At 44.6% G+C, this 24,238-nt stretch overlaps 1 protein-coding gene across 3 annotated transcripts; it reads left to right on the forward strand.

The window, feature by feature from the left end:
- Window positions 1–366: 366 nt before the first annotated feature.
- On the forward strand, window positions 367–24,128 carry eml4 (echinoderm microtubule associated protein like 4). 3 transcript variants are annotated; one of them, XM_011484244.3, is made up of 24 exons: window positions 368–656; window positions 4,122–4,307; window positions 4,375–4,495; window positions 4,783–4,956; window positions 6,194–6,334; window positions 9,724–9,749; window positions 9,870–9,908; window positions 12,209–12,332; window positions 13,074–13,223; window positions 13,301–13,370; window positions 13,728–13,838; window positions 13,925–14,020; window positions 14,103–14,237; window positions 16,832–16,967; window positions 19,682–19,830; window positions 19,937–20,062; window positions 20,185–20,316; window positions 20,405–20,472; window positions 21,234–21,322; window positions 21,408–21,505; window positions 21,646–21,733; window positions 21,829–21,927; window positions 21,999–22,129; window positions 22,375–24,128. In XM_011484244.3, the coding sequence occupies exons 1-24, from the start codon at window positions 632–634 to the stop codon at window positions 22,828–22,830; spliced, it is 2,970 nt and encodes a 989-aa protein (XP_011482546.1). In that variant the 5' UTR covers window positions 368–631; the 3' UTR covers window positions 22,831–24,128. The 3 variants fall into 3 exon arrangements, with proteins under 3 accessions (XP_020565058.1, XP_011482546.1, XP_020565059.1); XM_020709399.2 differs by lacking the exon at window positions 9,870–9,908 and having other exon boundaries at window positions 367–656; XM_020709400.2 differs by lacking the exon at window positions 4,783–4,956.
- Window positions 24,129–24,238: the final 110 nt, after the last annotated feature.

Consider the following 24,238-nt stretch of genomic DNA (forward strand, 5'->3'; position numbering starts at 1 on the left):
GTCACTTTTTTTCTGTTTCGATGACCATTCTAAAAGTACTCCTACACATTCTAACACAATAAATTACTCTTATGTTCAGTCATCCACAGAGGTTTGAGTTCAGGTGTTGTAGTCTCTTATGTGTAGGAATGGCCGCCCAGCGAATTCCCCCATGCCTGTGGCAAGCCACTCCTGCACAGCCTTGCTTAAAAATTATAATCTTTAAACTGAATCTGTTTTAGTACTGTAATCTGAAGATTTTCTCCAAAAATTAAAAAGTTGTGATTGGGTTATTGCATTGACTGTAATGGTTTTTTGCTGTTGTAGGTTTCCTCGACTGAAACCCGAGCCGCCTCCTCCTCTTCAGGAAGCGCGCTCCCCAGCAGGCGGAGTCGGAACCGTGCAACAGCGTCGTGCTCGCGGCTCGCTCCCGTCTCGGCTCGTGGACCACCGGAGCGGCGTTCTCTTCAGCTCGCTGCGTTGCGGCGGATTTGAGGTTTAACACGGGCGACTACGGCGGCAGGAACAGACCAAACTCTGCTCGGTTCAGTTGGTTTCTTCCCTCTGCTGTGGAAAACTCCGAGGGAGGCCCGCAGTGTGCGCTCCGCCTCCCGCAGGCCTCCAGCCCGGACTCCCGCGTTTCCGCAGCAAAATGGACGGATTCACCGGCAGCCTAGGTGAGTTCCGCCGCAGCTCTTTCCCCCAGGCCCCCGTGTTGCCTGCATGCAAGGCGTAAAACCCGTGGAACCCGCACGCGCCTCGGGGGGCTTTACACGTGTCACTGCTGTTTTCATCGAAAAAACCGCACCGCCCCTCCGGCAGTCGCGGGGCCACAAAACCAACATAGTCTTAAACAGATGGGGAGGGGGGCACGCGACTATCTGACGGTCCAAAAGCACCCATTAGAACCCGAATAGTTCTAAATAGCTTAGTCTTGTACAAAGAATCAAAGAGTAGAAATGTATACGTGTTGTTTTCGCTAATGGTGCGCACGAGCCGTTCATCTAGTTCGGACCCTCTTGCAGGCTTAGGTCCGGCAGTGACCCGTAACTTTCGGGACCTTCAAACACTGAGGTCACGTCTGGGTTTTCATTTTCAGTTTTACGAAACCTGGTGAAGAATCATTTCCTGCCGATTTCATTTGTTTATTTGTTCAAAAATTTCCCCGCCGTTTTTTTAGTTTCCTGTTGTTGACTTTTCCCTCCTGCTGGTTTCCGTCGTTAACTGGTCTGTCCTTCAAATCAAACTTTATTCAAATATTTTGACACAATGCACAACAGAAAGCTGTTCAGGTTGAGACATTTATCAAATGAATATAGGGCTTTTTAAACAAATGAAAATTAGCACAAGAAAACTCGCACGGCGCACACACCTCCACCCCGCACAAACAAACTCACATTCCTACTTCCGGTTTCTGAACGAATGTGGGACAAAAACACGGAGAGGTATAATCGGACGTGTGGTCGTGCACACCAGAAGCAATTCCCCATCTGACCACAAACCCGTCACTGTAGAAACCCTCCACATCAGGACCATCCCCACAGCAACGACCCCCACAGGGGGCTAGGGGAAAGGTCATCGGTTCATTATTGGTGTGTGTGAGCGACCCCCCCCCCCCCCCCCCCCCCAAAAAAAGAAGAAATTATTGGTATAAAAATAAATAGAAAACTTTTATTTAGGCTCTTCTCTTCCCACCTGAGAGAGTCTACAGGATTTCTCAAAACTCCCGTTTTATTTCACGTTGATATCATCGCAACGATCAGAGTAAATTAGTTCAGAGGCGTCTTTCACAGATAAAAAAAAAGTTTGACATGGATTTGATGTTTGATGTTCAGAACAAAACCTGTATGCAGATCTGTCAGAGGAAAAAGATCTGAAATCGGTTGCTCAGCCTCTAAAAACATAACTATCTCACATTTCCATAATTTTTATTCATCCTTATTGACTCCACGTCACTGATGTCCCCCCTCTGATTTATTTTTTGAGATTTTTAACATGTTCTTGTGGTATTTTTTCTCGTGATGGACAACATATTTAAATGAAATTAATCTTAAAATTGCATCCTGAGTATTTCTCTTTTCAAATAGTTGTGAACCGGGAGCAGACAAAAAAGTCTGTAACTGTGACGTAGAATCTACTAGTTCCCAGCTCCGCTTCATTCGGATGCATCCGCTTGTAGACAAACAGATCCATGTACGTCTTTATTTTCTTCACCTTAGCTGGTATCCGGCTCAAAATTGTATGTCTGGATTGCTCCAGGATGTTTTTGCTCTGGTGATGTGAGGTGTGAGGGGCTGTAAGGTAGCAAAAGCAGATTTAAACATTCCCGCCCACATCTTAGAAGTGAACTTCTAATAAATGACTGCCACTGCAGAAACTGTCTTAGAAAGCGACAGGTTTTTAGGTTTTGGCTAGAAATGGAGACTCCTTCCTTCTGATAGAAAATCCTGCTGGTTTTTTTCCGTCGTTTGTCTCGTCTTCCTGCTGAAATGTTAGCTTTGTTTAACCCTTGTGTGGTGTTCATATTGTTGTTACTCAGCCAGTGTTCGTGGGTCTGGTGGACCCGTTGCATGTTGTGGTTTTTAATGCCTCACAATCAAACACTTTGATGTTAAAATACTCGACAGATGTTTACCTCATCCAATTACAATCAGTATATTTGGTTAATATTTGCCCTTTACCTTTTTTAGATCACATTCATAACTCATTATTTAAAACGTGATAAAGAAAATCAATTAAAATCAAGATATGAGTGGAAACAAATTTTCAAGTGAAGCAAGGGTTTTCAAAACTAATGACTTTTATTTATTTGAACACAGAAACTGAATCCATTCAGCTGCACAACACAAGCTGAACTCATAGAGTAAACCTATTAGTCAAGACAACACATCAGCCCCATTGAACACATGGCCTTCTAGCCACTAGCCTATACAACACATGGTCCTGGCTGCTGACGGCCTGGTCCTGTGGCTGGGTGCTGATGGCTTCGTTTTGGAACTGGCTGATGCTCAATCAAATGGTAAATGGTAAATTGCGTATATTTATATAGCGCCTTTCTTCCAACAAGGACAAAGCGCTTTACAGTCACAGACCCATTCACCCAGTCACACACACATTCACTCACACATTCAGACACTGGTGGTGGCTCCGCTGCCAAGCACAGGCGCCCGCCTACCACCAGAGGCAAGGTGGGGTTCAGTGTCTTGCCCAAGGACACTTCGACTCATGGGCATGCAAGGCGGGAATTGAACTTGCAATCTTACGATCATGGGCCGACCGCCCTACCGCTGCTCCACGGCAGCCCCAATCTAATCATCTTCTTCAGAGTCACTGTCAGACTGAATTTTCAGAAATGTGATCCTCTAATTCTGAAACCTCCTCTTCTGAATCGTCTCCCTCTACATCATCATCAAAAACGTCTCTCTTCTAAAATCAATTCCAGGGCCCTCTGCGCAGAAAGTCTTTTGGCCATTTTGATCAGTTCTGATAAGAAACCACACTGGCGAAGCTATATTTATAGTGTCCCGCCTCCAATTTGTAGCAGATAAAGAGGGAGATATTAAAGATTCCCGCAAGAAATGCTTGAATTATTCTAACAATGTTGCAACCATGTGCGGGAACCGCAGGTGCAGAAACAGAACTCACATTTACAGTGAATCTTTCTCTCTCTGCCACTCTCTCTCTCTCTCTCTTTCTCACTGGTCACACACACACACACACACACCCCCCCCCCCCCCACACACACACCCACACACACACAGCAGGCCCAGACAGGTGGAGGACAGAGTGTAGGTACATAAAACATCAATTTCGACACTTCTATTAGCCCCGGGTCCAGTGGACCCGAACATCTTATATGTAATAGAAATGTGTTGGGGGGGTATACGGTGTGTGGTCATTAAACATGTATTCTGATATCGGTTCTTCACAGAAAATGAGCCAAGGCCAGTGAGTCTGAGTTTGAAAAATTAATTAATTGTATCATTTTTCTTTTGATAAAAAATGAAAACGGGTCCCACAGACCCGAACACCACATAAGGGTTAATGGATCTTTAGAGCATCCTGCTTCATGTATCAGATTCAGTTTTTTTGTCTTTTTTACCACTACTGTTTGCACTGACAAACCTGATCTGTGTCTGCAGATGACAGCATGTCTGCTGCCAGCGTCTCAGACGTCAACGACCGTCTGTCTGCGCTGGAGCTGCGTGTGCAGCAGCAGGAGGACGAGCTGATGGTGATGAAGGCCGCTCTGGCTGACGTCCTTCGTCGTCTCGCTGCCTCCGAGGATTCTGCCACCGCCGCAACAATGAAGCAACAGAGGGGGAAAGGTAAGTGAGTTCCACCAACGACGTCTGATTCTGGGCTTGTTGCAGTGCTGACTGCATCACCCTGCAGGTGGAGGTCCTCTCCGCGAAGCTTACTCCTTGTCCTGCATCACCAATGGAGGCACACCTGGACGGAAGAGGGACTCTGCCTCTGTCACCAGGAAGGACACAGTTTCATCAGCTGCTAAGAGGTAAAGGCAGATGTGATTGGTGGGCGGAGTCTATGTAGGTTTCAGGTGTCTGATGTGAAGGTCTGTGCTTTGGTGAGTTTTTGCTCAGTTTCAGATCCACAGAGTTCGCAGCGTCAATGTAACCCAGCCCACATGTAGGTTTGGTCACATGGTCTCACGTGTTGCTCAGGCACCAGTCTACAAGCAGACGAGTCATCCAGCCATCAGCCCAAGAGCCCGTTACTGGTCTGGTTCAGGCATGAAGACTCTGTAGAACCAGTCTCTCATGGTACCGGTTCTGTTCACAGTGGATCAGACAGGAAGAAGGAACTCAGCAGTCAGCTGTCTCAGATGGAGGAGATCCAGGAGCACGAGGTGGCTCCCCACCCTCAGGAGTCCTCCCCCAGTCCTTCCTCACCCCAGAACTCCCCGAGACCAGCCCATACCTCAGACAGCAGCAAAGGCCACACAACACCTAAAAGGTTTTTGCCTGTCAGCCACATCTGACCTCACTTCCTGCTGATGCTGCTACTAACCCTGCCTCTAAACACCTGAGGTCCTGCTGTGCTCCGCCCACGCTGGAGTCACCTGATCTGGACAGGGACCAGTGTGGGCGGGGAGGGAGCCAGAACAGGAAGCAAAGCCGTTTTCACGTGTGTTCAGCAGCAGGGGGGGGGGGTCTGCTCCTGACTCCAGAAAAGTTTCTAACAAAAAAAGCATTTTAATAAACAAAGATTTTGGTTGCAATAAAACAAACTGATAACTGAATCTGTTTTTATCAACAACAGTTTTATTAAACAGTAGAGCAGTGTTTGAGCAAATATTTGTAATAACTTTTTATTGTCAAACCACACAGTTTTGCGCCGATATGCAACACTTTACGTTAAAATCTTGCATATCAACAAAAACCTTTGGTTTTTCTGGTCTGCTTCAGATTTAATTGGAATTCCGTTAATTGCGTAAAAGGTCAAAGAGTTACAGAAACTAAAGGATCATTAACACTGGATCTAAAATTCTGGTTTTAAAAGGTTTAAGGCAGAATACATATGAACTTTAAACACATGTAATCAGACAGACATGAATCCAATTAGAGGAGACCTTTACTTACCGTTAATGTAAGCAACGATCTTCGGTTGCTCCAAAATACTTTGTGCTCTTTTGGATGAGGTCTATGATAAAGTGTATTTGGAGCAGGTTCTTTACCCCCCCTTTAATTTTCTGCCCCACGTGTGAAAAAGGCTTCTGAAACCAGATCTAGGTGTCTTTTGCCTCAAAGTTTCAGGGCCTTGCCAACTTTTTGTGTCTTTACGCTTCCTATTGCTCTGCCAAACCAACTTCAGAGCTGCTTGCATTCGATGATGGCTACTAATAGAAACTTTCCCCTGCTTTCCCGTTGGAGCGTCCCTCCTCTTTGACTTTCTCTGCTCCTTCTCTTCCAGCCGGTCTTTTGATGTTTTCCAGACTGCAGCTCTTTTCATAGGGTTTTTGAAGGAGGAAGCATCTTTTCTGAGCTAAACCTGCAGAACCTTTAAAAGACACTTAAACAAAGACTTTTGAGAGTAAAAGTCTGTTCTTCTGTTTTGTTCAGCAGAGTTTAGGAATTCTGAATTCCTCTTCCAGAAGAGAAGACTCAGAGGTCTATGCAGGTGCAGCTTAGAGGCTCCTCCTCCTCGCGGTGCTGCGGTGAAGCTAATTCTCCGTGTGTGTTCGTGTGCTCAGGGGTCCTAGTGTGAAGCGGTCTTCAGGAATGGAGCGCTCTCAGAGCACCACATGGGACTCCTCAGAGGACAACCGGAGCAAACTGGTGAAGGCTGCGTCCACCTCCAAGCTGTTGGCCAAAGCTGTGAAGAACGCCGACAAGTAAGATGGAGGAGAGATGGTTTGCTGATGTGGGCAGCAGTCTTGAACTCCATGCGTTTTTTTTTTTACGTTTTCTTTTTGCTGAAAAGATTGGTACATTTTTATTCCTATATTTTCCTGAGGAGTATAAGTCGCAGCACCAAAGAAATTAATACTAAAGAAGAAGAAAAAATCATGTATAGTTTGGCGCTGGAGTAAAAGTTGCACCTTTGGGGCAAAAGCGCGATGCTTCTGAACCATCCTGCCAAGCCCAGAGTAATGCCAAACGCGATTGATGCGTCAAATTTGCGTCTGCTGGTCTATAAATGTGTTCTTAAACTACATTTCTTAAACTTCCTGTGTCAAGTTTTTCTGTAATTTTACTGTCAAGCTAATACTTATTTATTTTAAAACGACATTAAAGTCGTTCCTGAGTATAAGTTGCACCCATGAGCAAACAATGTAAAACAAAAAAAAATGTATACTCGGAAAAATACAATAGTTTCTGAAGATTTAACTCCTTGAGGCCGTTCTCTGTTCTCCTTAATGAAAGTTCTGCAAGGAACCCTGGGAAAGCTGAGGTAGAGCAGCTCGTTTATCTGGAGATAACAGAACAAAATCCTCATTTGTTCTCCCAAAATAATGACTTAATATCTTGTCGTCATGATTTGGGTTTTAAATGCACTTATTTGGAGATGAGTAGAAAAACATCGCTGATTAATGAGCTTATTGTGTGATAACCGCCTCAGAGCAGAAGTCCTAGCTGATGTAGACAAGCATCCACACCACAAGTAGCCATAAAATGATATCAGGAGACATGAAGCTACCAACTCATCTCATTTATGCTCACTTCCCACAAGTGAGAAAAAGACGCTGCTCTTTATTTTAACAACACATAAAAAGCAACAAAGCCACACACAGCGATGCACAGATAATCTATGGTGACAGGCATCACACTCTGTCATAGATTACTTTGGATGTGGTCAAACTCAGGAAAATTGAATTCTGCTAATGTTGTCAATCAGATACAGCCTAAACTACTCTTTTGTCTTTGCAAGACCAAAAAACTTGTTACCTCTACACCAGTGTTTTTCAACCAGTGTGCCGCGGCACACTAGTGTGCCGTGGGAGATGGTCAAGTGTGCCGTGGGAAATTGTCCTCATTCACTGATCTAAAAACATTTTCCATCTCCAGGATTTCAGCTCTCTGTTCATCCAAACAGGCCGTGATAAAACACTGAGTAGTTAGGAATATAAAAGATCAGGGCGGGGGCGGCGGGCCCCTGCCTTGCTCCTACCTGGACCAACCGTGGGCCGGGTGGGTGGCTGCCTGGAGTGCGGAGCGGGTCTCCCTTGGGGGGTCCTGGCTCGTACCTGGGGTCGGGGCGGGGGGATGCCCGGAACTCCTGGGTGGTGGTGGGGTGCTCGTCTGGGGCTGTGGGCGTCCCTCTCCGGTGGGGCCCTGCGTTGGGCTCTTCCGGCGCGGCGGGGGGCTGCTTTCCTGGCTGGGCTGGGGCGGCGCTCTCTTTCCCTCTGCGCCTCCCTGCTCTCTGGCTCTGGGGGCCTCGCGGCGGTCCTGCTGGCCCTGGCCTGGGTGGCGGTCTTGGTCGCCCGGGGGGCGGTTGTTCCCTGCCTGTTCCCGTGTGGCGTTGGGGGGGCTCCGGCTGCCGCTGCTGCTGCGGCGGGGGTATGGGTGTGGGGGTGGCTGGGCGCTCCTCCTCCTTCTTTTCACATTCCACCATCCATTTTAGAAGAACATAAACACTCACCTGAGCACAGGTGTTAGCTCACCTTTGCACTAATAGTTTGCATGATTGAATGAAAGATTTCACACTAGTTGGTTTAAAGGCATAGGTATGCGTTCGTGAACACTATCTGTTTTGTGTGCATGTTGACATGTGGACATTTTTGCGGCTAGCAGGTGTGTTGATAATATTTGAGTGTGTGTGAACAGGCCCCGCCCTTTTTGTACTACATTTGAACCGTACCGTAACGATAAACAACCAGTAAACCTGCCTGCTCTATGCTGCTTCATGGTCTTACCCCCCTTCCCCTCCTATTATCACCCTCCTACCCCCCCCTCTCTCTAACGTCCCTCTCTCTTCTTCCCCTCTTTCCTTTTCCGTCCGGTCCAACACCAAAGATTTTCAAACATGTTTGAAATTAATAAAGTTTGGCCTCAATTACAAAAGGGGTTTATTCAGACATACCTTTGGTTTGTCTGAAGATGAATAACCCCTCTTGTTAAAATAAAATATGTCCAACACAAGAGGCCCTCAGCTCTCATCTGTTTGCCTAGCTGTTGGACAGGACAAGTTAAAAAAAAAAAAAAAAAAAAAAAAAAAAAAAAAAAGGAATATAAAAGATCGTAAAATACTTTTTCTTTGCGTTTATTTTATTTTATTAAAGACATTTTGATAAGAATGACGGTACCGCGATTCAGCTGCACCTTCGGCTGTATTTTGGAAAAGTCCCGTCCCTTCAACTGTCTCCACCAATCATTCTTGGGGGGCTTAATCACATGTCATCAGTCTGACCAATCAGAAGTGGTTAAAGTCTTCACTTCCTTGTCCCGATTTAGCTCGTAAAGTCGCTCAGTTCTAACAAAAATAGCAGCTAAAGCTCGTCGTCGGTGTAGCTTTCCACAGAGTCCGGTATCAGACCGTGGAACAAGTGAACACATCAATGAAGCTCCGAAAAGCGATCTCCGGCCGTTTTATGCACTACATCTCCCATGATGCATTGGGTTGTGAGAGTGACAGCGCACAAGGAGATCTGTTGTTAAACGTCTTGAAACTAACGAACACACAAACTGTTTTTAAATCTTCTAACTTAACTTTTATTGAATCTTTTAGAAAAAACAGCTGAAGTTTCCAGCTTTTTCTGCAACAATTATCTCAAAAATGCATGTGAGATTGTGGAGGGAAAGTAGATCAATACAGACTATGAGTTTCTCCTTTTTTTTTTTAATTTTCTGATGCTGGTGTGCCGCGGGATTTTTTTTAAGGTTAAAGTGTGCCGTGGCTCAGAAAAGGTTGAAAAACACTGCTCTAGAAAACGAGCTCAGGCGAGGCCGTTTTTCCGAAGCACCTGGATCTGATGCAAAAACAATTTTATTTATTCACTTTGTTCATCCAAACTCTCTTCATATTTTTTATATCTTAGTCCAAAGTTTGCTTTATTTTTAATCTGCTCTTGTTAACTTTAATTTTTGACTTGGTAACTTTATTTTGTTTTCTAAACCTTTTTAGGCTATCTTGATAACCTTTGTTTACACACAAACATTTGACCTAAAGGCCAATTAAAATCCAAAAGTCATTTAACCAATAAGCATCATTGCTGTCATGACAACAGTGGCGGTTAAACCGTCAGAGTAACGGGTGTCTGTGTTTTTTTTCTTCTTCTTTTAGACATAAAGAGCCAGTGGTGAGTGCAGGTAAGCTCAGTGCGGCCTTTATCCTTCACCGCTCATCATTGTTACCATCATCATCACCATCATCATAATCATCGTTTCTTCATGTTTTGGTGTGTGAGTGACAATGTCTTTGTTTCATAGCATCCAAAATGTCCACTCGAGAGAAAAACAGCCAGGCAGGTAAGTCACATGAGCGAGCTAACATGACCACAGCAGCTTCCCTTTTCTGATCTGAAACAATCACCTCTCTCTCTCTGTATCTCTGCTTTGCATTGTCAGCCTCGCTCAACCACCTGCTCTCTATCCTTCAAGCTGCTCAGGTGAAGCCACACCTGTCTGTGACTCCACCCTACCATTCACTCTTGTTCTTGTTCAAAATGCTCATACAGTCCAGGCAATCCCGACCATCTGATTGGACAATCACAAGTCCTTTCAAAGACGTTCTTTTTCTGCTCCTCACTTGTTCTCTTTTCCTCCTATTTTCTTTGTTTTTGATGGTCAGACTGTCAATGAAAGTAGTAATTTATCAAACATGCTCAGGGTCAGGCCTGTACGCGCTAGTTACTTGCATTAAGCGACCAACTTTTGTGATTCCTTAGTAAAAGTTCTTCAGATGCTCAAATGTTCCAAACACAGAACTTTTCTGAAGCTGAAATCAGCTTTTGGTCTGAACCAGAAGGAGAACCTAAACCCGTGGTCACCAACCCTTATCCTAACTAGTTGTGGGACAGTTGACCGCAGACGGAGAGAAAAAAAACCCTGCCTTTTTTTTCTCGTTTTATTTATAATAGATTTTGACAGAGGTTTATGTGGGAAAACTGCTGGATTCTCTCCACCACTTCCCGCTTCTTGTCGCATGTCAAGCTGCTTGGTCATGTGTCAAAAATCCATCCACTACATTCTTACAGCGGCTGCGCCGACCGCTAAATTAAACCTCCCAAACTTGCAAAGTTAAGAGAAAACAAACGTATTTGGAAAGTTTCTTTTTGCAGAATAAAGCCAACGAGGAAACAGAAGAGGAACCTTCGACTTAAAAATAAAAGAAATCTGCAAATGAACAGACGAAAACCAGGAGTCTTTACTCCAGATATGGATTTATTGTGACATTTGCTGCCACACACCATAATAATGAAGCACAACATTCAGCAACCGACTGCCTAATGTTGCAAGGATGCTGCCAATAAAGTTGCTTGAACAGTGGATTCACGTTTATTATATTTATTGACTGTATTTTGTTTTTATCTGTCAGACATATAAAAATCGATTTATAGCATTTTAATGGTTACTACCCGCAATCTAGAGTTCAAAAAACGTTTAAAGCAGCTGCAGATATTTGACAGAAGATGAAGATAAACTTTACCCACATAAGTTAATAGAAACTGTAGGCTTTTGAAAAAACAAACACTGGACGACCACGTAAGCCTCGTACGGGCCGGTCTGTGAAAATTGGCCTGAAAAAGGTTGGCTTAAAGGACAATGTTCTAATATTTGACATCACAGAGGCCAAGTCAGAGACTTGGTGTGTTGCTGCAAGAACAGAAATAATAAAAACTGTAGGATTCCCCAATAGCCATTTTACCTAAAACGTCTGAAAACAAAACGATCAAACCTGCTTCCTCTATAAAAAGAGCTTTTTAGCCGGTCTCTCCTTTACCCCATAACTGCCTGTCCTTAGTCCCACTCCTCTTAAACTTACCTGACACCTGTTCCTTACCTGGCCCACATGGTTCTGTCTGTCACACCCCTCCCACATCTGCCCCTCACGTGTCCCAAACCATCCCTACACATGTCCCACACTTTTCCTCCATCTATCCCCCACCCAGCCCTGACATACCAATATCTCTCCCTCTGTGCCTCATCTGTCTTTCATTTGTCCAACAATCGCCCCAATCTGCTCCATGCTTTTAAAAAAAAAAAAAAATATTTTCCGCATCTGTCTCCTCTTGCTTATCATTCCTGAACCTTTCCCTCATTTGTCTCTAACTTCTCCCAGACCTGTCCCAGTCCATTCTCAAACATTTCCCTTATCTTTCCCGCACTTGTCCCACACATGCTCCTCACGTATCCCTGCCATATTCCTCATCTGTCGCATATATTTCCCACACCTGTTCCAAATTTGCCTCTTTTATCAGTCCCACACTCCTCAGGTTTCACTCCTGTCCCGCATACGTCCATCTCCTGTCCTTCATGTATCCCACACCTGACTCACACTTTTCCCTCATCCATCCCACATGTTCCTCACATGTTCCACACATCTTTCACCTGTTCCTCACCTGTCTTTGACTCTGTCTTGCAATCCAGTGATCTCCAACTGTTTTTAAAAATGTTTCTTTTATTTACCTTAATGAAATTGGCCAAGTCTTTGAAAGAGATTTGTTTATAAATATATTTCAGATTAGATCTGGTTCAAAATCAAAGTTGTGTTTCAGGGGAGTCTGGCTTTCAGCAGTGGTCCAACATTTGTGACTTGTCTCTTTCAGAGGGGAATCACATAAAGATGTTCATGCGTGGCAGACCAATCACGATGTTCATCCCGTCAGATGTGTTGAACTATGACGATGTCCGAACTGAACTTCCTCCTGAGAGACTTAAGCTGGAATGGGTGTATCCTTGATTCTGCAGAGTGTTGTGGTTGTTTTTATTTTTATAGTCAGAAGTATTCTCTACATTTTGTTTGTCTAAACTAGGGGTTTGGAACTTCCAACACTTAAAGAACCATTTGGGTCGACTATAACCTGATAGGAGCCACAAAGTCATCTTTAGAAAAATGCAACATTGTTACTATTGTAGTAAATATAAGTAAACTATTGTTATGTTTTTTTGGCCAAACTACGTCTTTTTTCTAAATATGAGGTAGTTTATAACAGGGTTTCACATGACTTCTTTTCAAAATGCCACATAGGATCATCTCACTGCAGCAAATGTAGTAGGAAGCATCGTCCCAGCATTGATGAAAGGGAAACAATAGGCTAATCACAGATGACGTTTATTGGTACACATCGGTCATACATTTATTAACCTAGCTAACATTAATCACAAATACATATTTAGCAGCGATGGCACAGAGTTGAAACGATCTTCTGGACGATTTTTCGGAAATCAGACAGAACTTCTGTTTTTCTGGTGAATCTTGGCAGAATCTTAAGCCCTAGTCTGATTGACAACAGTCAGAGTGACGTGGATTGACCACTGTCTGCAGTCCCACCGATGGTGTCTTTTAGCTGAGTGCATTCAGGGCTTTTTGACCAACTTTTGAGAGGTCAGGATAACCACCAACCTCACTCAAAAGTGCAGACCCTGTTTTGAGTTCTGGTCTTGGTGCAGGTTTTCCTTAACTGTCTTCAGGTACGGTTACCGTGGCAGAGACTGCAGAGCAAATATCTACCTCCTTCCAACTGGCGAAATAGTTTACTTTGTGGCATCGGTTGTGGTTCTGTTCAACTACGAGGAGCGGACTCAGAGACATTACCTCGGACACACTGATTGCGTGAAGTGGTGAGAAACGTGTGACTCGGCGTTGTGCTCCTGCTAGCTGCTGCTGCTGCGAGAAACTGACGTTTCTGTTTCCACAGTCTGGCCATTCATCCCGACAAGATCCGCATTGCCACGGGGCAAATTGCTGGAGTGGACAAAGATGGACGGGTAAGTGTGTGAAGCTATGACTGATGGAAATTTGTTTGGAATTTTAGTCTTTTTGACGATTTGTTTTAATTTTTATTTTTTTTGTTCTAAATTTTTTTTTTTAATTGTTTGAAGGTAGTCATTGAGTGTAAGTTATCAACCTGGAAAGGAATCGTGAAGTTATGAAGAAGCAGCAACTAGTTGGCAACAGTTGAAGAACCTCCAGAGTTAGACCAGAGTCTAGGAAAAAAATGTCAATTCTAAAAAAAGGAAAAGCAGAAATTGGGTTGATAAAATTTCAGCCTGTTCTGAAAACCAGCGGCTCGGTTCCTGAGTCGACAGCAGGACTTCTGATGGGACCGGTTCCTCTCCCTGCAGGCACTGCAGCCTCATGTCCGGGTCTGGGACAGTGTCAGTCTCTCCACTCTGCAGGTTATCGGCTTGGGAACGTTCGAGCGAGGCGTTGGCTCTCTGGCTTTCTCCAAAGCTGTGAGTATGGGCTCAAAGCATCATGGGAAGCGCACTGACATTTGTATGGCTGCTCAGTCAGTCACAAGGTTCTTGTCGTGCCGCAGGACTCGGGTCAGCACCTGAGCGTGATTGATGACTGCAACGACCACATGCTGACTGTTTGGGATTGGCAGAAGAAGTCCAAGATCGCAGAGATCAAGGTGAGCATCTTTGTCCCAGCTAGCTGTCAAAGCTTTTGTGGAATGTTCCCAGAGCTCTAACTGCTGTGTGTGGTTCTAACAGACCACCAATGAGGTGGTCCTGGCAGTGGAGTTTCACCCCACTGACCCAAACGCCATCGTCACCTGCGGAAAGTCGCACATCTTCTTCTGGACCTGGAACGGAAACTCTCTTGTCCGGAAACAGGGGATCTTTGGGGTGAGTTGCATCTTTGTGTTTCTATGGAAACGATGCACCAACATAAAGTTTTCAGGAGGAGCGTCTATGCTTTAGAACGAGCGGTTTTTTGTCGTGACCTATGATGAACATGTTCTGGTGTGATCAGGAAAGACTGAACCTGTGATGTTGTTATAGAACAAACACTGATGTTCTGCTGAAAAGCAGGAGCCTCCATTGCTTTCTGCAACCTTTTTGTGTGGAGGCCTTTGGAGTTTGACGGACCTGCTGAGGTCCTGCCGGTGTTTCAGTGCAGAATGAGAGGCAGTGTGAACTGGAAGGCTTCTTCTAAAGTACTAAAATGTGACTAAAGTCAGTCTCTGTCTTTGCCTTGTCCCTGGAGTGGTTGTGTCTCACACTCTGCATGCAGCTCCAGATGAAGCGACTTGGAAGCAGTCGAGGGTTTGTTGCCTTGACAATGGGTACAGCACAGAACAATCGGTTGCTGGTTCTCTTGCTCAAAATTACCCTCTCGGTTCTGCTGGAGTGCAAAAAGTGTAAAAGTTTATTTTCTGTGATCGGCTGCTGAGGCTCAAAACTAGGGTTGGGCGATGTCCCCTAATTTGGCCGTTGACGATGTTTGCTGTCAACCATCGGGATGGACGATGACATCGTCTGGGGGGGGGGGGGGGGGGGGGGGGGGTAATTTTACATTTTTCGTTCTTATATAACTGCTATTCGTTATTTTGCTTTTTTCATTTTATTTCCCAACTAATGGTTAATCCGCAATGATCCAGTATAAACTGAGGGAAGTGACTAACAGAAAAAGTAACAAGCAAAATAGAAAAGAAGTGGTCCGCTCCCGCACTTAACTAGCGAAGTGGACCGGCGGAGGGCGGATTTACAGCTTTATGTTTGATGGGAGGGGGGGGGTACATGAGCGGTATGTGTGGGAGATTTAAGACTGCGATCCGTCCCGCAGCTCTAGGGGTACTAGCTACCGAACTCAGAACCGGGTCTAAACGTGTGTCTGAGCACAGTTCGGATCGTCAGCAGACACACAGCGGTTTGAGCTTCAAAGCAGAAATGTCGCTCAGTCCTTAGAAAACATTCAAACAATCACGCGGATTTGTGTTTCCAGTCGTGTCCCGACTAAATAAAGGCTGATGTTATTCTTACACGTTTACGTGCAGCGCCACCCAAAGCTAATGTTGTTAGCCCGTGTTAGCATACTGCTAATCCTGGCTTCGTTCAGAAAAAGCACTGACCACACGGATTAAAATTCAAATGATGAGCGAACAGGTGTTTCATAATAACCGTAACATTATTAAAAGCACGTTTAGAAGATCGTCTCGTATTTTACCGAGCTGACATGTCAATGTATATAGCTGCTCGCCGCTGTTATCGTTTTGTATTGATTTGTTACCTTCAATAAAGTTTGGAAAAAAAGCCGCTCGGCGGAAGTTGTATCCTCTTCCGGTTTTCAAACTGCGCATGTGCGAATACTGCGCATGTGCGAATGATTTATTCCGACCGAAATTGTGACCTTAAGGCCCGTACACACCGGGACGAATATTCGCCAGGCGTTATTCGCCAGCGTTTTTCGCCACGTTTTTTGTGTTCACACCCAGGCGATTTTCGCTGACGATGAGTGGAGTGAACATGCAATTTCATTCCCTGACATTAGATGGCGCTTAATGTAAAACAGAAATACTCCTGTACACAAGGTGGCGCTGCGCAACTTTACGCTTCTTAAAGTCGCTTTTCACTCAGAAGAAGAGAGCAAGTATTTACACGCTTGTCAGAATCAAACAAAGAAAACATGAATATTTCAAGCACCAGTAGCTCCAACTGGTGCTTGGTTCGGGGATATTTTAGAATGTCCGTCATTATTGCTTCGCGGCTGTGTGTAGACGCTACTTGGCGTCTATCTTCTTCGCTGGTATGTGTGCTCAGCAAGGCAGTTTTGTGTTTGAGCGCCCCCAAGTTGTGTTTTACTGTAACTTCAGAAGCTCCAGACACGTGAGCAAAAGCGCCATTCTCATTGGTCGAGTAGATTTCGACGCGACGCGTCGAAAAAAAAAAACGAACCCGAGGCGTTTTTTTTTTTTTGACGCTTTAACGCCTGGCGTTTTTTCGCGTCGGTGTGCACACTCTCGTTGGTGCCCTTTGTTTAGTCACGAGGCGTTAAACGTCGGCGAAAATCGCCGGCGAAATTCGTCCCGGTGTGAACAGGCCTTAAGTGAACGTTTTTATATTCTGAAAACATTTTTCTGGGCCCATCTACACGGTTGGATACTAATCCGACCATTGATCCCATCAAGATATTTTGTACATGTAACCGCGGCTTATGGTGTCGACGCGCAACGTGGCGGGGGCGTGGCATCACGATGGTGGTCTCTCCATCGGGATGTCAGTCACCCATCACGATGGACGATGATATCGTCCATCGGCACAACCCTACTCAAAACAGATGCAGAGGAACAACGCAGAACCTCCTACTCTGTTCAGAAACGGTTTCATATGTGAAGTCCACGTCTGTGTTTCTGGTCTAACAGTGTGAACCATTCTGTGTCTGGGATCCAGTGTTGGTCCTGGTCTTGCTTCAGTCCAATCTTTTCTTATTGTTCCTGCAGAAATACGAGAAGCCAAAGTTTGTTCAGTGTCTGGCATTCCTGAGGAATGGAGACATCTTGACGGGAGATTCTGGAGGATACCTCCTGGTTTGGACCCGCAACTCTGCTGACGCCCCTCCTGCAAAGGGACCCAGAGGTGAGGATCTCATGTAAAACCTTCCTGCTATCCACCAGTCATTTCTTGACGTTTAACTGCCTTAGTTAAGGAAGTTATCTTTAATTACTGACTTATCTAATTTTTAAATGCACATTCAGCTGAAAAGAAAGCAGATGAACAGCATTTGTCCTTGTATGAATGTTGGTATCGTGGCCCCTCACTGTATTACAGTCTCCCTGTTTCATTTTTTTATTCAGCTAGACTTTGCTTTATTTTGTTTTTACAAAAAACTGTGCATTGTGTTTTGCATCCTGATTGGCTGTTGACCTGGTCAATCAATCTCTCCTGTGCTGTGTCTTCTGTACAGAAAGCGTTTGGCTTGCCAGAGTTACATTTACATCGCGAACAGATCTTTGTTTTCATTTTTTAATACTGGACTTATTTTTGTAAAAAGGTTTGAACTTGGAGAGTTTAAACAAGAGAGAAAAGTGCAAAAATGTCTCACTAAGTTTTGGCCTCAAGTGGATAAATAATTTGCTAAAAATGTATGACACCATTTACCGATGTACTGATTGCAAGGGACTCAAAAACGTCTTTATTCTTAGAATTCTATCTGATGGTGAACTTGATGGTTGAGCCTGGGATAGTTTGCACTGGGGATAACATCATGCACCAGCCCCAGACACGTTTGGCGGCACAATGTGTCATCTTGGTTGTTTTTATGCACCTTTACCAGTTGAGAGGAGAAGGCTGGGACATGGCGGTTTAAATGCTTGTGTCTTGGTTGTGCTGACTCTACAGCCTGGCTTTTGCGTTTCTTTTGTGTTAAATTCCCACTCTGATCATTTTTGATCTATTGAAAAAAGGGTTCCCAGTTGTCTTTTAATTGATTATGCAGTTTTTAGCCAAAATAAAAAAAAACGTGTTGTTGTCTGGGATATAGTTTCTGTAGAGCAGAAACTATAGAGAGCACCATTCCAGCTCAGACGAGGAAAGCAAAGACGCACACGGATCTATTTGTTTGCTGTAAAGTTCCCCATTTCTGCGAAAACAAATCGCTGCAGGACAAACGTCTCTAAAACTTGAATGGGTCCGAACAGATCACGTCTCACTTTGGCGTCGGGGCAGGTTTTCAGCTCGTCTGATGTGTTCCTGTCCTTAAGGCAAACTAACCAGTACTTTCAGCTGATCAGGTTCACACTCGCAGGCTGACTGGATCACTTTTGTGAACAGAAGTTGCCGTAGGGTTTGGCCAAGGTCCACCAAAAGCTTGTTGAACAGGTCTGAAGGGAAGTGCGGCCAAGATTTAAATGTTTTTTTAAACGTTTAGTGATTAGTGAAAACTGTTTTTTGATTTTACTTCTTAACACAAATAGGATTTTACTTTTTCTTTTTTTTAGAAAACAATAAAAACAGCTAAACAGAAAACAAAATGAAATGGAACATTAAAAAGCTTGATTGAGGTAAATGGAACACAAGTAGATTATAAAACCTAAAACTTTTAGCTGCAGGGAGAGAAAGATGCAACTGGTTGTAGAAAGAAAAGAGCAGCAGATTTCTGTGTTTTTCACTCTCAGCTGACAGTATTATGTTCATTTAGTTTCCACTTCCCACTCCCAGTTTATTTAAACCAGGGCAGGTACTCGAGATCAACCCGGGCCGTTTTCCAGCTCAGTTTGCTCTGCTTTCTACTAGGGGAGTAACCATGAATGGATTTTTATTCCTACGATCCAACCAGATCGATCTGTCTCTGGCAAGTTTTTAATTGAATTGGCTATAACATTATTAAATTGTTTTAAAATAAAATAAATTAATTATATTGGAAAATACTATTTGGATTAAGACATGATAGGTTTATTTTACTTTAACATAAAAACGGCCGACTGCATCATGAATTTAGCAGAGACATGTGACCATACAGTGTGCTAGAATGTTCTAATGTTCCCATTGGAGTATTTTAATGTGGAAAAACCAAAGTGAACTTTAGGAAACTGAAATGTGAATGAATTTGACATTCATTCTTGCTTATTTGTTTGTTTTTACACATATTTAATTACTAAAAGGCATCTGTAAAAGTTCACCTGCACTATTCAGAACCCAGGTATTTATCTCTGAGGCATACTGGTTTCATTTTTTGTAGAGAATGTCCTGGATCTATTTTAGGTCAGTGAATCGAAAGGAATCGGATTGTTCAAAATGAACCAATATGTAATATAACTATGAATCGTATCGTTAACCACAAATTATATGAAACAAATCGTTGTCCCCCCAAAAATTATAAACGCTGACCCGCAAGCCATGGGAGGGCCAGTGGATGGGACTCCCCCTTATTGAAAAGGGAGGGAGCTGGCAGTAAATGACTGAATTATGCCCTCATTTCTCCCAGTGTTACAATAATGCCACCTATTGTGAGACAGTTTTCAAGAGAAATACCGTACAAAACAAAACTTTATGGTGAGTTGATTCTAGTGACAGTAAAACAAAAATGTGACAAAATAGTCTATTCCAAGGTTTGTTTGTCCTAGCAACCAAGAAAAGAGATTCAGTGAAATGTTAAAGTAATGCTGACATTTTTGGTCAAAGTTATACATCACTGTTCTTAATCAAGTATCTTGTGCTTTTAGTGCCCCCATGTGACGTAGAGGGTCTTTAAATGCTGCCTCACCTTTGACCTCATTGGCTGCCCTCCATATTCACAACTAAATAAGTTCCATTTCATAAATGCCCCGTTTTGTGTCTGTGTGTCCTTACAGCCTTACAGATCAGTCGGCAGGTGGCGGCTCATGAGGGAAGTGTTTTCTGCATGTGTGAGATGAGGAGCGGCTCCCTGCTGACCGGTGGAGGCAAAGACCGGAAAATCATCTTATGGGACCACGAACTGCGAGCAGAGCGGGACATTGAGGTACCACTCGGGTCCCTGTTTGCCCCCCAAAAGTGCCAGGAAGTCACCCATCATAACCCTCAAGTCTCTGAAATGAAGGAACTGAGCCGTCTGCGTTTCTCTGCAGGTTCCGGATCAGTATGGAACCATCAGGGCAATAGCTGAGGGAAAGGGGGAAGAGTTCCTGGTTGGAACGTCCCGCAACTTCCTCCTGAGAGGAACCTTTAATGATGGCTTTCAGGTGGAGGTGCAGGTAAGACTCTACGAGATTATCTTAACTTTGTTACGCCACATGAGGGGCTAGCATACGGCCCCCTCGGCAAGGTCCACTTTGTGCCTTTGAATGAATTCAGGTCCTCTTTGTGGTGCATTTAGGGACATACCGACGAGCTGTGGGGTTTGGCGTCTCACCCTTCCAAGGAGTTGTTCCTGACGTGTGCTCAGGACCGGTTGGTCTGCCTCTGGGATTCCACGAACCACAAGCTGCAGTGGAGTCGCTCGCTGCCGGTGTGGAGAACAGGGTCTATGGACAGCTGTTTTAGTAGTAACGAATAGTTGACTGGTAGATTAAGCTTCTCCTCCTCCTCTTCTTCAGGAACATGGACACTGTGCAGACTTTCATCCCAGTGGAGCTGTGGTTGCCATAGGAACCCATTCCGGGAGGTCAGTAAGGGTGTTGAATACACATGCATATATTTATATACATCGGACTAGGTCTGCACAATAAATCACAAATGAATCGTTATCACCATATCAAGCTGTGCAACACGTAAATCCCAAAAGTTGGCAAAAATTGTGATAGATGGTAATCTTAAACTTGCTAAAACAATCTTATGGCAGTATTTTGCGAATCAAATAAATCCCTTTATGCATTTGACCAATCGGATGGACTCCTTTACATCATTGACCAATTAGAAGGAGAGCTTTTATGTTAGATGTTCGCCTTCTATGTAGATGTGGGTCATTTGGAGTGTAATAGAAGTCATGTTGACTCCTATTTAAATTAAACTGTTACAGTGAAATGAATTTGTTTTTGGTTATTTTGCTATTTGTTCATGTATCGCAAGTTCTATCGTCATCGCAATATTGATCACTAATATCCCTATATCTGACCATACATTCTTTATAATGCTGTCCACCTGAAACATGCTAGTGTCCTGTTATCCTGACAGATATTTTCCCCAATGTTCAAACTGTCCTGATGTTCCAATATCCTCCAAATCTTCCAAAACTCCTCCCAGTGTTCTGTCTTGATGTTTCACCTGACCTCCTGGTGCTCTAACTGTAAAATTCTTATTTCTTTTGTCTGGATCAGTCAGTTGTCCTGATATTCAAAATGATCTGCGTATGGATATCCTGAGGTTCTGTTGTCTTGATGTTTTTTCTTTCCCCCTGATGTTCTAATTTTACTCCTGATCTTCCAGGTGGTTTGTTCTGGACGCTGAGACTACAGACCTGGTGGGGATCCACACTGATGGGAACGAGCAGCTGTCAGTGATGCGTTACTCCGTAGGTGCGTAAAGTCAGGCCGGCGGTGTGCCGTTAAGTCTGTGTTGGAGAGAACTGTAATTCCCAGCATGCCCCTGTGTCCTCTGCAGATGGCACCATGCTTGCCGTCGGATCTCACGATAACTTTATTTACCTCTACAACGTGCTGGAGCGAGGACACAAGTACAGCCGATATTTGAAGTGCTCGGTAAGTGTTTGTACCGGTTCCTTCTGTAGAAATGGGAACGCTCAGTTTAACAGTCAAAGAACCCAGTAGTTCTAAACTCAGAGATGGAGATGATCTTGTTGAAGATGTTTTGATCATCAGTTACTTTAATGTTTCCTCAGGGACATTCCAGTTACATCACACACCTGGACTGGTCACCTGACAACAACTTCATCATGTCCAACTCTGGGGACTACGAGATCCTCTACTGTAAGTACAGTTTATCGCAGTACCTTCAAGCTGAAGTGCTGTGTAGTACTTTAGGGTACTTTATGGTACTGTGTGGTAACAGATCTTTGTTCAAGGGGACGTTCCAAACGGCTGTAAACTGATTCGGAACCGATCCGACTGCAAAGACATCGACTGGGCCACGTACACGTGTGTCCTGGGATATCACGTGTTTGGTCAGTACACATCGGCGTGAGGTTTACTGCGGCCTGTGTGGACTCTGTGCAGTAACACTGTTCTGTTGCAGGCGTTTGGCCCGAAGGCTCAGACGGCACCGACATCAATGCTCTGGTGAGATCTCACAACAGGAAGGTGATTGCTCTGGCGGATGACTTCTGTAAAGTTCACCTGTTCGCCTACCCGTGCTCCACCTTCAAGGTAATGCAGCAGCAAGCGCACTCGCACACATCAGAGCACCTGTTTGTGTCTGTATGAGGCAATGAACATTTACAACAACACACTGATGGCGAGTACACAGAACTTGACGCCACGACGGCGGTTATTTAGTGGGTAATGACACCCAGCTAAGGTTAAAATCACGCCGAATGGGATGTGAATGTGTGTGGATGTAATCTGGAACTGCAAACGGCATCTGTGGCTAACGGTCATCTGTGCGTTTGCAGGCCCCCAGCCGTAAGTACAGCGCCCACAGCAGTCATGTGACCAACGTCAGCTTCCTCTACAACGACAGCCACCTCATCTCCACGGGGGGCAAGGACACCAGCATCATGCAGTGGCGTTTGGTGGGGAAAGCTTCTCTGTCGCTCACAGACAGCCCCGTGACTAACTCCGCCCCCCGCCGGGCGGAGCCTGTCGTTGCCCTTTCGGATCCCGTGCCTGCCACGCCAATAATGGAGCCCAACCCTCCCCCGACTGCTAACGGAATCCAGAAACCCTCCCTGGAAGTGTCTCCCCTCACTGAATTGATCCCACCCTCTTCTGAGCTGACCCCGCCTCATTCTGAGTCCACCCCTCCCCCCTCAGACAGTACGGTGAGTCTGAAGGACAGCCTGGAGCCAAGCGATGACACGGCCACACCCAGCGATGAGGGGTTGCCGCCACTAACTCCGCCCTCGTAAGAGGCAGACAGTGGGACACCAAATGAACAGGGTGGGGGGCTGGACTGGGACTGTGGTCCTGTAGGTCTCGCAGTTTGAACCATCGTGGCAAATCCAGAGAAAAGTCCAATCTTTCATTTCTTTTGGCCGAAATATCAGAATTTGTGCCTTTTTTAAAAAAAGAAAAAAAAAACCTTTCATACAGAAAACGAGCATGAATCACACATCTCTGTTCATTTTTGTACCTGCATCTGTGATGGGGAGAGAGCACAGCACCCCCCCAACACGCTAAAGTCAGTGAAAATGAATACATAAATTCCCTTTTTAAAAAGAACAGAGGAGAGCAAAGAGAACCAGGAAGAGTCCACGCTTTTTTCCACATTTTTAATGGATAAGAACATTTTTCTTTTTATATTGATCTATCAAATTAAAATCCTAGATTCTGTAATAGTGATTTATTTAATTGCAGCTATTTCAAAGTAAAACACCAGAAAAACTTTTTATTTGAAATTCTGAGGATCCTACCAGTTGTTTGAGTATAAAAACAAAAACATGGAGGATTTTATCACCAATTAAAGAAACTTGTTTGACAAATAACTGAGTAGTTTTAAGGTGTTTGTAAGCCTCTTTTCCTGTTAGAAACACGCTCTAAAAAAGCTGACCTCCAAAATAAAACTGTGACTGCAGTCTGCATGCCATCGGTCAGAGTGAGACCTCTCTGCCGGAGGATCTTTGCAGCACGTGTTTGTATATACTGCAGATGCTCGTGTACATTTCATTAGGGGGCAGCACAACCCTCAGCAACACTGTCAAATACTGTTCCTCAGCCGTCGCTCCCCCACCTTCGGGCACAAAGCTGAACGAAAGGAAACGTAATGGGGAGACACAGTTAACGAACAATTGCTGCTGTTGTCTTTGTCTCTTCTGGACTTTTTTTTCTCTGTCAGTCTGGATGTGGAGGTCTGAGGGTGGGGCATAAGCGTGGGTGGTGGGGCTTCTTCTTTACTTCTGTTGCATTTTGATACAGTCACCAGTTTTCTATAAGGCCCCCCCCCCCCCCCCTCCCCCCGCTCAGAGTTCAGGAACTCACCTGGGCGTTCAAGAAGGGGGCGGGGCCATTGGCCGCAGGGTGAAACGGGATGGGTGTCAGTGGTCGAGTAGGCGAAGTTTAAGATATTTCATTATCAGTGTTTGATTGAATTACTCATGCTGTGATTTCATGCGACCGTTTTGAGCCAATTGTCTTCTCGAATGCATTCCTGTCAGACGACAGACTGTACTGAAGATTTCAAGAGAAATAAAACTTTTGCAAACGACGAGTCACGTTCCTGTTCATGCGAGCTACAAAATAAGGTTTGGGAAAAGGCTCTGTCCTTATAGCAGGAAGTTTTTCTGTCGAATTTTGTAAAGTTCAGACTCAGGACAGCCT

This window comes from Oryzias latipes, chromosome 15 (assembly GCF_002234675.1).
Source record: "Oryzias latipes chromosome 15, ASM223467v1".
NCBI lineage: Eukaryota > Metazoa > Chordata > Actinopteri > Beloniformes > Adrianichthyidae > Oryzias > Oryzias latipes.